The sequence below is a fragment of the Mytilus californianus genome, unplaced genomic scaffold (assembly GCF_021869535.1).
Source record: "Mytilus californianus isolate M0D057914Y unplaced genomic scaffold, xbMytCali1.0.p SCAF_5, whole genome shotgun sequence".
NCBI classification, from domain to species: Eukaryota; Metazoa; Mollusca; class Bivalvia; order Mytilida; family Mytilidae; genus Mytilus; species Mytilus californianus.
In genome coordinates, this window is record NW_026262701.1 from 62,830,541 (window position 1) to 62,846,564 (window position 16,024).

General features: G+C 32.1%; 1 protein-coding gene across 1 annotated transcript in view; it reads right to left on the reverse strand.

Annotated features, from left to right (window-relative positions):
• The window catches only part of LOC127701138 (protein sel-1 homolog 3-like), a 247,608-nt gene that overhangs the window by 74,429 nt on the left and 157,155 nt on the right, over positions 1-16,024 (reverse strand). Inside the window, exon 13 of the mRNA XM_052204939.1 lies at positions 15,164-15,301. Within this exon, the coding sequence (XP_052060899.1) occupies positions 15,164-15,301 (138 nt within the window). The remainder of the gene's footprint in view (positions 1-15,163; positions 15,302-16,024) is intronic.

Below are 16,024 nucleotides of genomic sequence, written 5' to 3' on the forward strand. Positions count from 1 at the left end.
AGAAGATTTCAGCAATGACACTTATTTTGAGATCTGGTCTTGCTGTTTATTTTTGTTTATTTAAGTTTCTACCTGTCTGATATAGATTTTCAGATATAAGGCAAAAATGCTAAAAATTGATAAAATATCATTAAAGGGCAACAACTCCAATAAGGAGTCGTCGTACAATTTTGACCATGTTGATTTATAATTGTAGATTTCGTCTTGTTGATAATTTTTACCATGTAAAATTTCTTTTTATCTAGAATATTTTTCAAGATAATAAGCAAAATTGAAAAAAATGGTACGGTTTGTCATTTAAGGGCAATAACTCCTATAATAAGTCGTCCGACAGTTTCGATGTAAAAAAGGCGATAGGAAGATCTCATCATTCTGAATATTTATGCGGTTTTCAAAATAATATAAAATACTTTCATTTTACCCCTATGTTCTATGTAAGCCATGTCGGCTATGTTGGTTGGCAGGCGGGGTCATCAGACACATTTTTAAAAATAGATACTCCATTGCTGATTGTAGCCAAGTTTGGTTGAATTTGTCCGGTTAGTCTCAGAGGAAATGATTTTTGTAAAAGTTAACGGACGACGCTTAGTGATGGGAAAAGCTGACCTGGCCAGAACTAAAAACAGGCCCTATCAATATTTTTCTTTCAATGATAGCCATTCAAGACAGCAAATGCTAACTGCTGAAGTACGAATTTGATACAGCATAGCACTTGACAACGTTATTAGCCTGTTTGCCAAAATAAGTGTAGAACTATCCCATACAACATTAATAAAAATTCATTATGATAAGCCCGTTCGGATTTTCATCATAGGGAAACGAGAAGCACAAAACACTTTATAGTTCCCATTGTGACATTGTAGATGAGTCTGGATGATTCGTGAAAGCAGAAGACGCTTTTTATCCAACGCAATCATAGGTTTGAACGTTGTTTTCAATTAAGACTTGTTTATATTTTTTCGTTTGGGCTTGTATTATATTTGCCTTCGGGTTTATATAATCCGTTCATCCTTTTTCGACTCTTCAAAATTGAAGAGTCTATCCTAAATTGAGGTAAATTATATGGCCTTCAAAATACCGTTTCGATTCCTAACATCACTGAAGAGACAGTAATTGTCGAAATCCGGATATGGTGTACAAATTTTTGCACCTCATGTTTGCGGTATACCATCTTTTCCGGAAGTTTATTGTTTTCTGTTTGGTATTAGGCTTCAGACCACAATTAATTCCCTTTGTTTGTGGTCTAGGAATATAGTTCCCAATTATTATATGGGGTATTTCTTCCTGAGTATTCTGACTACTGTTTTCTTTGAAATATTTACTATTTAAGTGGTCCTATCAGTTGCAAATATATTGAAAGAAGTAAAACATGTGGAAAAAAATTATTGTTGAAAGTGAAAGTAGTGATTTGGCCAAAATGAAAGTAGGGTAGAAATTAGCCTTCGTCATTTATTCAAGATTCAAATCCTACCATTGGCATGTTAATAGGGCTCTCAAAAGAAAAAGCACTGATGGATTGTCCTGGGACAAGCATATTTTATTAGAATAATAATGAAATTGAGAATGGAAATGGGGAATGTGTCAAAGAGACAACAACCCGACCATAGGGCAGACAACAGCCGAAGGCCACCAATGGGTCTTCAATGCAGCGAGAAACTCCCGCACCCGGAGGCGTCCTTGAGCTGGCCCCTAAACAAATATGTATACTAGTTCAGTGATAATGGATGTCATACTAAACTCAAAATTATACACAAGAAACTAAAATTAAAAACGATACAAGACTAACAAAGGCCAGAGGCTTCTGACTTGGGACATGCGCAAAAATGCGGCGGGGTTAAACATGTTTTTTGAGATCTCAACCCTCCTCCTATACCTCTAGCCAATGTAGAAAAAACAAATGTACAACAGTACGCACAGTAAAACTCAGTTTAAGAGAAGTCCGAGTCCGATGTCAGAATAGGAAACAAAAGAAAATAAACAAAATGACAATAATACATAAATAACAACAGACTACTAGCAGTTACTGACATGCCAGCTTCAGACCTCAATTAAACTGATTGAAAGATTATGTCTTTATCATATGAATATCAGGCACAATCCCTCCTGTTAGGGGTTTAGTATTATATCGTCATAAAATATATGAGAAGAACATAACCCGTGTCATGCCAACAACTGGTTTTAGAATAAATATGTTTAATTCCGATGCAAAGACCATATAAGTGAATCAATATTAAAGCCAAAATATGCAATCTTTAATGACCTGACAACAGTATCGTAACTATATCCCTTCTTAATAAGTCTGTTTAAAGGTTTTGTTAGCTTTTGAGGTAAATACTGACATTTTTGTGCTTTGTAAAGAATATTACCATAAAAGATTGGATGTGAAATACCCGAACGTATAAGATGTCTGCATGTTGAGTTATATAATTTAGTAAATGTTTTGACTAGTTTATGATATCAAAAACCCTGGTGTAATAATTTTTCAGTAATATATAAATTTCTCTCGCTAAAATCTAATACGTTGTTACATACACAAGCGAATCGTACAAGTTGAGATATATAAACACCATAAGATGGTGACAAGGGAACGTCACCATCTAAAAATGGATAATTAACGATAGGAAATGAAAAAGCATCTCTTTTATCATCAATTTTTGTATTAAGCTTCCCGTTAATGATATAGATATCAAGATCGAGGGAAGGACAGTGGTCATTGTTAGTATTAGCTTTATTTAAAGTAAGTTCAACAGGATAAATTTCTTTAGTATACATACTGAAGTTGTCATTATTGAGAGCCAACATATCATCCAAATATCTAAAAGTATTGTTAAATATTTGTATCAGATGTTGTTTCGATGGGTCTTTGCTGATTTTAGTCATAAATTGTAACTCATAACAATACAAAAACAGGTCCGCAATAAGTTGTGCACAGTAAGTCCCCATTGGAACTATGGTCTATACGTAGTTAAATTTATTTCATGTTTGATGCGGTGCAATTTTTTTTTTCATTTTGACTTTAACAAAGAAATGCATTGACTTTTGTTACTCATGCTTTTTTTATTTATTACAATTCTTATGTTTACACAATGTTTTACCAAGGTTTATTTATGCATGAAGGTATATTTATATATCATCTTGTTTATACTGATACAATATTACAGCTTTGTGTTCATAGACAGTTGTATGAGTCAAAGTGTAATCAGAGGAATGACATTAATAAATGGAATGTTTATTCTATATCTTAGCTATTTAAATGACTGAGGATACATTAAAAATTTTCTCATACAACTGTCAAGGTTTAAATTCTAGAGAGAAACGGAGAGATGTGTTCGAATACTTGAAATCAAAACTCTGTCATATTTACTGTCTGCAAGACACGCACTTTACTGAAAAAGATGAATCATTTATTAGAAACCAATGGGGAGGAGAATGCATTTTTAATTCTTTTGCCTCCAATCAAAGAGGAGTTGCCATTTTATTTGCAAATAATCTTGAATATAAAATAAATAAAATAAAGAAAGATGAAAATGGAAATTTCCTGGGTGTTGACATTACAATTGAAGGTAAAAATATAACACTTGTTAATTTATATGGACCATATAATGACTCACCTTCTTTTCACAATAAAGTAAATGAAATAATAGAAAATTTTAACTACCAACAAGTTATTCTGAATGGAGATTTTAACTTAGTCCAAAACCAGGCATTAGATACTTGCAACTATCTAAATATAAATAATCCACGAGCAAAAGAGAAAAAGTCTTTGAACTTATTGAAACCTATGATCTAATCGATCCCTTTCGAGAATTTTACCCAGACAAGAAACGATATACGTGGAGAAAAATTAATCCTCTGAAGCAAGCTAGGCTTAATTTTGTTCTTGTATCTCGGAGTTTCTATCAAAATATAAAAGAAGTAGAAATCCATAACAGCTAAAGATCTGATCATTCACCAATAGTTTTACACTTTAAAATAAGTGATTTCAATATTTGGAAGGGTTTATGGAAATTTAATAATAGTTTATTGTATGATATAGAATATATTAAAACTGTTAAAGAACAAATAAAACAAGTTAAGGATTAATATGCAACTTTAGTATACAATAGAGACACACTAGATCAGGTCGATTGCTTAGATATTCAATTCACAATAAATAGTACTGCAACCAGTGTTCATTTTTAAAAACTTTAATGTTCCGGAAGAACACACACCTAAATTATATATCGATGGAAAGAGGAAAACGTGTACAGTAATAAAAGTTTGGTCGTAAAAATCCAGAGTGGTCACATTTTTGTGAAAATGGGGTCAAAGGTCAGGCCTAAAAATATCAATATTTTAACCACAAGGACAAAAAGGAGAAATTTTCTAATATTTATTCATTAGAATGCTACAAAAACGGTTCAATCATAAGCATATGCTGCAAAGGATATTAAAACGTCAAATTTTATAATTTATATGAAGAGCTGCTATTACAAAATGGCGTTAATCTGGAACCTTCTGATTTTTATCCATTTATGACATAGCAAAAGTAGAAGTGGCCTTGACCTTTTTACATCCATTAACTTCCATATTGCTAATAATTTTTCACTACAGTATATTACAGAATTATTTTCTAAACTATAAAACACCAGTTTATCAAATTATTTCAATATTGTTTCTATCTTTGAAAAAAACAAAATTCAAGCGCTTAATCAGTGTTTTTAATTTTGCATCTAAAAGGTTGTGTATTTTGGGAAAATTAATATCTAGTTATAGATAAATAAATATTGTGTATTTGTAAAGTCTGAACAGATCAGTTATAACACAAAAAAATATCATAGTCAACCGAGGCGAATGCGAGGTTTAAAAAAAATCATAAGTGTGACTTGCATTGATTTAGCGGTTGATTGAGTGTAAAACAAACTCAGTTTGGTGCATGAACATTGTCTTAGTGGGATTATCCTGGTAAAATAGTGTAGACTCATCAATTTTTTAAGGAAGTAATGGAAAATACAATGTAATGCAAATTTGCTAATGTTGTTATTTGAAATCGACCAAGACCCTTATATGATAACTCTAGTCTTTGTTAAATAGGGATATGAATCAATCTCTTCGTCATCGTATGCGGATTCGGTACGCGTATTTGCATTACAACACACTTCCCTTTCATGACACAAACAAGTTCGGTGCAGGACAGAGTTTTTTCAAAGCAAACACAGCTTTTGAGCATAAAGATTTACCTTTGCAGGTACAAAGTTGAACTTGTAAGTAATATGATGACATTTATCCATTGAAAAATGTTGGGGTTAATCCATTTTTGTCTTCCCGATTGAAAATTCAAGCCTGAAGTCAGAAAAAATTGTTATATCCGTTATAATATTAAATAACTTGATGGTCAAACGTTTCTGATTGAACAGGAAAATTTCCAAAATATTTTGACATGGAGTGCAATATTACCCAAGGAATCTCTGATGTGTTTTCCATTTTTTTTCAGCACAATTGTGAATGTTTTTGAAAGCATTCGGAACGCGAAAGACTTCTCTTACCTTTGATATAATGAAACCGCTGCCAACGATGATGCACTGCCAGTCAAATGAAAAGTGTTATCTTGATCTCTCTTCACTTTCATCTGACGCAAACTAGAGAATCAATAGTGGATTGACAAACCTGAAAGTCTGTTTGTGTCATAGAATGAAACGTTCCTCAATATCAATTGTCTCCGTGTTGATGACTATATTGTCGGTACCTTTTTGTATCAAACACCCCCTTGGTGTTTTGAAACAATGCCACCAGGAGCGTTAATATCGTCTTGGTTCGGTCAAACTCGTGCATGGCAATGCTTGTCAGGTATTCTAGTCTTACCTCTGCATAGGAAACACAAAAGCCATGCAAGAACAAATTAAGTTTCTATCAATGTTTGTGACCTATTTTCCCATAACTATATGATTTAACTGCACGGCCAATCCCAAATGTAATAGGCGAATGTCGATTTTGCTACAGAAACGATTGATTTGTAATAGCCATACATTTACGATTTTTTTTTATCATCTTTAGGGACAACATACGATTCAGAAGCGCCTTTGTGTAATTATTCATCAATTAACTAACAAATGAAATTAAAATGCGATTTGGGCATCTTTTCCATAGAAGCACCCAACGATGACAGAGCTCCTAAGAGCGCAAGCGGCAGAGTGAAGTAATCGTTCTCCTATAAATGTATTATTGATATCTTCAGACACACCTTAATGTAATTCTGAAAGTCTTAACATAGACTTCAATTTTCCTGTAACAGATATGGCATCCCCTAAGGTGAGCTCAGAGCTAAACTCAATAATTGACACCCCTTGTCCCCGCTGTGTCTGAATTGCAAGGTGTCATAATAACTAGTTATTTTGTTCTGGAGTTTGGCAGTTGGGTAGGCATCATAGACATTCTTGGGTAAAAGTGATAGGTATACGTCGAGGATGTGCTACATGAAAAAGGCCTTTTTAATGATGGAAGAACATATCATCATTAACAATCGTTATCAATGAATTGAGCAAGTTCATATTCTGATTCTTCAGTAACTGTTTAACCATATTGCATAGGTGTTGACTTCAATAAGTACATGGTAATGCTTGCTGAAAGGTAGACTGCATTTGAAAGTAAATCTGTACTCGCGATTACCTTTACCATGATAAATGATTACTCACATTAGCACACCTCAAAGGCTGTCAACACGTTCAGGCGACTCAGTTTTGTGTAGCTTTCTTTTCTTTTTAAAATGTTTGCTTTTACACAAAAAGACATGTTTTCATATCCAAACTACAAGGAGGAAACTGAGCGTGAAATTGTATAAAAGTGTCAGGTTGTGAGGATACATGTGGATCAGATTGATCACATATTTGGCTCTCTGTTGTTTCTAATTTAAAGACGCTACAATTTTTTTCTTCTGGTGTAAGTCATATAACATCACTGATCATTCACAACTCTTTCGTACAAGAAAAGCAGAATATCAAGAGAAGTTTGTTGTGGCAACATCAATAGTACTTTTCTCCGACCGCTTGCATGCATATTAATTGCTCTGAGATTGAACATTTAACTTACAATGTATTTTTCCCACACTTTTCAAGCCTACTCCTTTCGGGACTAGTAGGAGTAAACTTTACAGGACTTCCTCAACTAGTCATTATCCGGAAAAACATCTTATCCGAAGGATTTTGTTAACTTTTATAAAAAGTCAAAATTTTATCAACAAAAATATAACTTATTTACAGAAAATACACGAAAGAACTACTATATATAATCAAGTCACACTTTAAAAAACTCAAATTAATTAACGTATCCAAGAAAATGAACATAATCACATAGAAACTATCAAATTCATTATGAAGGAAAAACTAAATGATGGAGCTGAATGACGGATACAAAATTTCCGTAATAAAAAAGGTACAAATGATGTTTTTATTTTTGAGTTTTAGACAAAATTGTTGCGAATTTTCCAAACAAAATTTGCATGCAGTATCGCAATAATATATTCTGTCCCCTCAAATGTCAATTACTATTTTTGAATCATATGTTTTCTCGTTTTCAAAGAAAGATGCGTCAAATTTCCATCTAAATAACTGCCAACTTTTAAGTTTTAGAGTTTTACTGGGGGTGGTATTATATTTATGTCTTCATCATTCCAATGATCCTTGATGATATGTGCATCGAAAATATTAACGAAAAGATCCGGAAATTTAACAATATTTTTTTGTTTTTTACTTTTAAGGTGAGTAACCAAAACCGTAAATTGAGGGGTACCCCATTAAAGTGCTAAAATACAAAAATGTGACCAAAGAAACTTTTTACGACCAGATGGAAATTAAAATATAGATATTATTCTATCATTTAAAACAATTTGCAGCCGTGTGTTATTCCGGAACATTAAACTCGTTAACTAAGCGTCTTTTTCGAGGTCAGTTGCAGTACTAAAATGATCAATTGTTCTTAGAAACATTAATGACCGAAATTAGGGATAAAACAATTTCCTTTGCATCATATAAAAAGAAAGAAATAAATAAATTGGAAAATGCTTTGGTAAATGAAATTCAAAAATTGGAAGAAAATATACAAACCATTGAAACTCTTGAAGATCTCAACCAAAAAAATCTGAATTACAAATTTTAAGACAAAGAAAAATGGGTGGTCATTATGTACGTTCAAAATTGCAATGGGTAGAAGAAGGAGAAAGATCCTCAAAATATTTTCTCAATTTAGAAACTAAGAATTTTGTTAATAAAACAATTCCAAGACTAGTCAATAATGAAGGCTGTTGAATAAGCAAACAAGAACAGATTTTACTGGAAGCCAAAAACTTCTATAAGGATTTATATTAAAAAAAACGATACAATAGAAAATGTTGATCCCAATAAGGAAATTCCATATTTAGATGTTCCCAAGTTAACAAATGAAATAAGGGATACCCTTGAGGGAAAAATTTCTTATTCAGAATTAACAGCAGCTATTAAAAGAATGAAAAATAACAAAAGCCCAGGATCGGATGGATATACCAGTGAGTTTTTTAAATTCTTTTGGATAGATTTAGGTAAATTTGTTCTACGGTCAATCAACTATGGGTATAATATGGGTGAAATGTCAGTATCTCAAAAAAGGGGGATAATCACTTGTATACCAAAGGGAGATAAACCAAGACAATATATGAAAAACTGGCAACCTATAAGTCTTTTCAACACGATATATAAACTTGGGTCTAGCTGTATTGCAGAGCAATTGAAGTCTATCTTATCACTTTTAATAAATAATGATCAAACAGGGTTCATTCCTGGAAGATATACTGGTGAAAATACTAGACTAATTTATGATATTTTATTGTATACAGAAGAAAATGACATACCAGGTATTCTCCTCCTTATTGAGTTTGAAAAGGCATTTGACTCAATTTCTTGGAGTTTTATTAAAAGCGTACTGGACTTTTTTAATTTCGGACCATCTATTAAACATTGGATTACTACTTTTTATACTAAAATTCAATCTGCAGTAACTCAAAATTGCCATCTCTCAGAATGTTTTGAGATTCAGAGAGGCTGTCGACAAGGGGATCCCCTGTCACCATATATATTTTTACTGTGTGCAGAGATACTTGGTATACTTGTACGAAATAATGACAAAATAAAAGGAATCACTATCGATGACTCAGAGTATCTCATTTCACAATATGCAGATGATACTTCTCTTATACTTGATGGATCACCAGAATCTTTGGATGCATCTCTCCGTACTCTAGATAAATATGCAGATTTGTCAGGTCTTAATATAGATTTAGACAAGACCAAGGTTGTTTGGATTGGGAAGAAAAAGTTTAGCCAAGAAACTATGTGTGTTAAGTGGGGATTGGAGTAGGGTTCCAGCAGATTTACACTTCTTGGGATAAATTTCTCAGTGGATCTTAATGAAATTGAAAATTTAAACTATCACCCCAGGATGAAAGAAATCGAAAATATTATAAAAACTTGGACAAACCAAATACTCTCCCCAATTGGAAAAATAACAGTGATAAAAACACTTATAATATCATATAATATCATAATTAAATCATTTATTCCTGTCCATACCTAGTCCAAATAGTACAAAGCTTAAACATTTTACTGACAAAATATTTTCCTTTATCTGGGATAACAAACTAGATAAAGTTAAAAGAGACACTGTTCAGGAGGTTTAAAAATGATAAATATTAAAAAATTAAATGAAAGGTTTAAAATTAACCTGGAAAAGAAGAATTAATAGAAATAATTCAAAACTTGTGAAACTATTCCTTTTTTCAGAAAATTTGAATTTTTTGGAAATGCAATTTCTTGGCCCCTATAAAAAGCTGAAAAATCCATTTTGGAAAGAAGTCTTTGATGCTTGGCAAGATCTTCAAAATATACAAAATAACTCCCAAATTAACACATGCCATACATATGGAAGAATGGTGAAATAAAGATTGGTAACCAATCAGTTTTATATAAAGATTGGACTAAAAATGGGGTTTGGCTGATTAATGACTTGTTAGATGAAGGTGGAAATTTCATGACTTTTGATAACTTTAAAAATTTATACAATATCAAAACTAATTTCCTTACATATCAATGCCTAATTTCTGCAATAAAAAAGTATTTAAAAGAATATAATATATGTCCCAATGACTTAGTGAGAGAAACGGCCCAGTTTTGCCCTCAGTTTGAGTTATAAAAGTTTTTTTTTTAATCCCAGAGAGGTTCAAAAGACATGTATAATATTTTAAATAGTAAAAAGTCAAATCCTAAACAAAAATGTGAACAAAAATGGTCCTTAATTCTCAATACAAACTACAATTGGAAAAATATCCATATATTGCCCTTTTATATTACCAAGAATTCTAAATTGCAGTGGTTTCAATACAGAATAATACATCGAATTTTAGGCACGAATGAACTTCTCTTTAAAATAAAAATTAAAGATACAAATAAGTGTAGTTTTGGGTGCGGAGGGGTCGAAACAATAGAACATATATTCTGGACTTGTCCGTATATATCAAAATTATGGGAAGACCTTAACTCCTGGATATTTGAGAAGATAGAAATATAACTAACTTTAGATATTGATTTGGTTTTATTTGGTATTCTAACAAAAACCGATAAAAATGACATAAGAACAACAGACACCATATATATTGTATGTATTCTCTATCCAAGCAGCCTTTGTCTTGCAATCATATTCTGCAGTGTACCAAACTATTTCAGCTGTGTCTATTTAATATGTTGTATATCTTCTGTTTATATATTATAATTATTGTGCATAAAATGTGTATTACTTACTATTATGTTCATGTGCAAATAAAAAGAAATTCATTATAAAAAAAAAAGAAATGCATTGTCACCAATGGAAAGAATAATTGTGGTCTGAGGCATAGGAGATGAGTTTGGACAAAACGCAATTATTGTGAATAAAAGGTCTTACAAGTACAAAATGATCTTTGTCAGATTACTTTTCAAGAAAGAAAACAGAAATTACACAAAATTTATCAAAATAAGACATTTTGACCATATTTGGGCATATGAGGCAGGTATTGCATACGGAGTATATATCTCCCAATTGATACGATATTCCCGGGCTTGTATTTCCTATCATGATTTCCTTGATAGAGGATTGCTGCTCACAAGGAAGCTATTAAACCAAGAGTTCCAAATGGTGAAGTTGAAATCATCCCTTCGTAAATTTTACGGACGCCATCACGAGTTGGTTGACCGTTATGGAATAACCGTTTCACAGATGATATCGGATATGTTCCTTATGTCGTAACTACAATACCCTTCCCTTTTCACGAATGTCACATACCGAATTAGACTATTTACCGGATTTGTAATAACATAAGCAACACGACGGGTGCCACATGTGGAGCAGGATCTGCTTACCCTTCCGGAGCACCTGAGATCACCCCCAGTTTTTGGTGGGGTTCGTGTTGCTTAGTCTTTAGTTTTCTATGTTGTGTCATCTGTACTATTATTTGTATGTTTGTCTTTTTATTTTTGGCCATGGCATTGTCAGTTTGTTTTCGATCTATGAGTTTGACTGTCCCTCTGGTATCTTTCGTCCCTCTTTTATTGGCATTTTTTTACAGTTAACATGATTTCTAATGAAAATTAAAGAAAACATTTTGTAAGAATGCACCATATTACTTCATTGAATCAATGAGGGTACCTTATAAATGCAATTTCAATAAGTTTTTACAAAAATGAGTTGACCCTGGGACATAACATGACATACAAACACATTTAAAAATATGAAGAGCAAAATGTCTTAAAAATTCAAAAGTGTCAAGTCTAAATTACTTTTAGTTGTTTAGAAGTAAATAAACAATAGGGATACCAAACAAATAATTTCTTTATAAAATTTTGACTGAATTCTTAAAACTTTGCAAATAGCATGTTCCGCAGACAGATATACTAATATAATAACATTCCAAACTTTTTTTATAATTGTCAGAATGTAATGAATTTAGGCATTTATACTGCTAAGATATCATGCTAAGTAAATGTGAAGTTGCATAAGAATACTTTAAATTTTTTGATGTCTAATAGGCTTCAGACCACAATTAATTCCCTTTGTTCGTGGTCTAGGAATATAGTTCCCAATTATTATATGGGGTATTTCTTCCTGAGTATTCTGACTACTGTTTTCTTTGAATTGTTTACTTTTTAAGTGGTCCTATCAGTTGCATATATATTGAAATAAGTAAAACATGTGGAAAAAATTTATTGTTGAAAGTGAAAGTAGTGATTTGGCCAAAATGAAAGTAAGATAGAAATTAGCCTTCGTCATTTATTCAAGATTCAAATCCTACCATTGGCATGTTAATAGGGCTCTCAAAAGAAAAAGCACTGATGGATTGTCCTGGGAAAAGAATATTTTATTAGAATAATAATGGTCTATAAACAGTTAAATTTATTTCATGTTTGATGCGGTGCAATTTTTTTTAAATTCAATTTGACTTTTACAAAGAAATGCATTGTAACCAATGGAAAGAATAATTGTGGTTTGAGGCTATTAAATTAATAAATAAAATCTTAATTATTAATTTAATACCAAACAGAAAAAAATAAACTTGCGGAAAAGATGGTATACCGCAAACATGAGGTGCAAAATTTGTACACCATATCCGGATTTCGACAATTAATGTCTCTTCAGTGATGTTAGGAATCGAAACGGTATTTTGAAGGCCATATAATTTACCTCAATTTGGGATTGACTCTTGAATTTTGAAGAGTCTAAATAATAATAAACAAAATGTATATATGCTAGCAACAGGGTTTAAAAAAAAAATCGATGCAAGTTAAGGGAAAGAAGAAAAACCTGCTGTGTAAAAGGATCAATCTTATCAACATGTATGTTCTAAATGTTATGTTACACAATTTGCATATATCGAATCATTTTGATCTTTACTGTCGTTAGCAAAGATTGAAAATGTAAATATTCTGTACTTTGTTAGAACGTTACCCAATGGTTGACTAGGGTATCGAATTATTGTCTGCTTGAAAATTGTTACTACATATAAAGGGAAAGTTCCCGATCGGAAATTTGAAATAATTGTCGTTAAGTTTAGTTCTCAGCCCCGGTCAATTTCTAGATGTGAGTCTAGATATAGAGTATCTGTGGTATTCTTTATTCGAGTTCATAGGGATAAATTCGATCAAAATAATCATCCAAGTTTAAAGATTTTAATAATAAGAATTCAATAATGCTAAATGTGAAGTTAAGGATTTTAATAGATTCCTTCAATCTTTTTAAGAAAACCATCAATGAAGTCTGCCGAATACAAATAAAGGAACAAACTAATAAAACAACAAACTGGCGAGAAGAGTAAGTTTCAGGGGTAATCTCCACTATCCTTTGTAAATCACGTCCCATAAACAATATGTCAACACTGTGTAGCATCACCACCGGATAAAGGTACCCCCGAAGCGGTGGAAAATAAACCAAATGTGAAGTCAGGTAAGGTTAAATTCTTCTTATATTCGTTATATTCTACGTTATGCTGACAAGGAAAGTTTTGTGGTAGTGATTTCTAATAATGTAGCTACTATATAGGGTTGATTATGATCCTTAATTGGTTTTCTCTCTCTTCAAACTGTCAGAATCGGATGGGTTGGTACCTGTTCAACGAAGCATGTGACGAGTTCAGACTTGTTAAGGGCATACGATACAGTTTTGATCCCACGGTGAATTTTTGACGAGAGTTTGCATACAAGCTATTTTTCACCTAGTCAATTGAAATATGTAATAAAATATATACCTTCATGTGCTACTTTTAGAGATAAATGGGGTCGAAATTTTAGACATTTACCGGAAATTTTGGTGTCTTGGACATTTCTATCCTTTGGAAAGACATACTTAACTTTTTTGTTTCAAAAGATAAACGCAAGCGGATTTTTGTAAAAGCATCTGGAATATCTTCTCTACATAAGTGTACTTTGAAATTGTGTATTAATTCTCTGGAAATTGTTCGTTTTATCATATTTTCATGATTTTAGTCAAATAACGGCATTTTTTGCTGTATATTTATCTAATTTAAAAAAAAATCATCGGTGAATTTTTCACAAAAATTGGCACAAATAATCTTCATATATAAACAAGTCAAATGTCATTTTTAAAAAGAGTGGTCAATGAACTCGTTTTCAAGTTAAATCAGTCTGAATGATAAAAATCAGTCGAAAATGCATCTTTTCCCGATATGTCACAGTTTGATGTCGTGAAAAGTAACATATTACGTTAGCAACGTCATTACCTCCCCTGTAACTGTATCGTATGCCCTTAAAAACACATTTATCCGTCAACTTTTCATTTGACGTTTTCGTAGATCAAAGGTATATCATATTTAAGTTTGAACAACACTGTATTTCGAAATAAACTATTGTTTACACTGAAAAATTCATGTAAATAAAGCGGATAAATTGTGCGGCGAATAGCGGCGAATAGTTGTTTACTATGTGATTAGAATGGATATTTTTGCTATCATTGTTTCTTTGCTTCGGGGGTACCTATATCGGGTGGTGATGCTACACAGTGGTCAAGCTGTAAATCAAACGAGTCTAGGTAAGATCGTTGATTTTTTTTTTCAATTACGTTATTTTGTATTTGAATGTCATTCAATCGGGCATTTTAACAATGCACGTAAAAAACAGCTAGGACATTGCAATTCTACATTTGGACAAAGTCATTCAATATATAATTAAAAAATCAAACAAAGCCAACAAAGCTAACATACTATAGGACACAAAATTCTTTCGAATTATGATGACATGAATAAATGTTTTGTACAAGACAGTATATATCATGCTGCACAATCTGCTATTTTAAAAAAAAATTGCTATGAACGAGTATCTGGATGGAAGAAAGTTTGTTCGAACAGTGAAGAAATCCATTTAACTTTATATATATTTTTTATTAAAAAAATCAATACCTTTCATTTTTAAAAACAAGAGGAAAAGGGACATTTGGAAGTCATTGTACAAGTTTTCTTCAAAAACTAACTAGACATATATCGAATGCTAGGTCGTTTGACATAACTATGTATACCAAGTGTAAAATTTTTTTTTTAGGACTACACGTATTCATTTATGAAAAAAATACTGTGTTAGACACATCTGAGGCCTAAATAGGTTTTGAAGTGCGCATATCTTACCCTTAGCAGAATGATACCGTAGTCATACATAGACTGTGCATCCTCTGTTTCGGCACTCATCCGCAAGTATTGCAAGGCTGTATGAATGTTACGTTTTAATCCTTGTGATCCCCAAAATAAAGCTCTGCCGATGTTTTGCTGCAATGAAGAAGATACACTTTAAAAATTAATATAAGATTAGAAGACGTGGTATGATTGCCAACTAGACAACTATAAAAAAAAAAAAGCAAAACAATCATACCGAAGTCCAAGGCCAATTAAAAAGGGGAAGTCCATAAAAACTGACAAAATCAAACGCTATCATTCAACGGAACAAGTGAAAAACAACTGCCATATTCCTGACTCAGTACAGGCATTTTCCGAAGAAATGGAAGGTTAAACCTGGTTTTATAGCTAGATTAACCTCCCACTTGTACGACAGTTGTTTATTGTTCCGCTATATTGACAAAATTTGGCAAAGCAACCCAAACAGACATAAAATTATAGGTTAATTTTTCAATAATTGGGATCAAGCAGCCAAACTGTGTAAACATACATCACAGACATACATCACAACTGACTAAAATGTTTAAACAAACATACAAATTATTCTAACATAGACGCCAACAAAAAAGATGTAGTAGGTAGTAAATTTGACAATGACCGTCAACAAAAAAAGATTTTTGTCGTTGATAGTACACAGTGTATATAAAGTGCGAATCCAGATAGTTCATTTTCACTGTCATACGCGAGTATTACTTTTGTAGAATATACGATGGTGGGAAAAACTGTGTTTGTTTACGTTTTGAAAATACAAAATAATTGATTTGAATGTTTGTTTCAACACAATTTCATTCGAATATGACTTCACAATATACACTA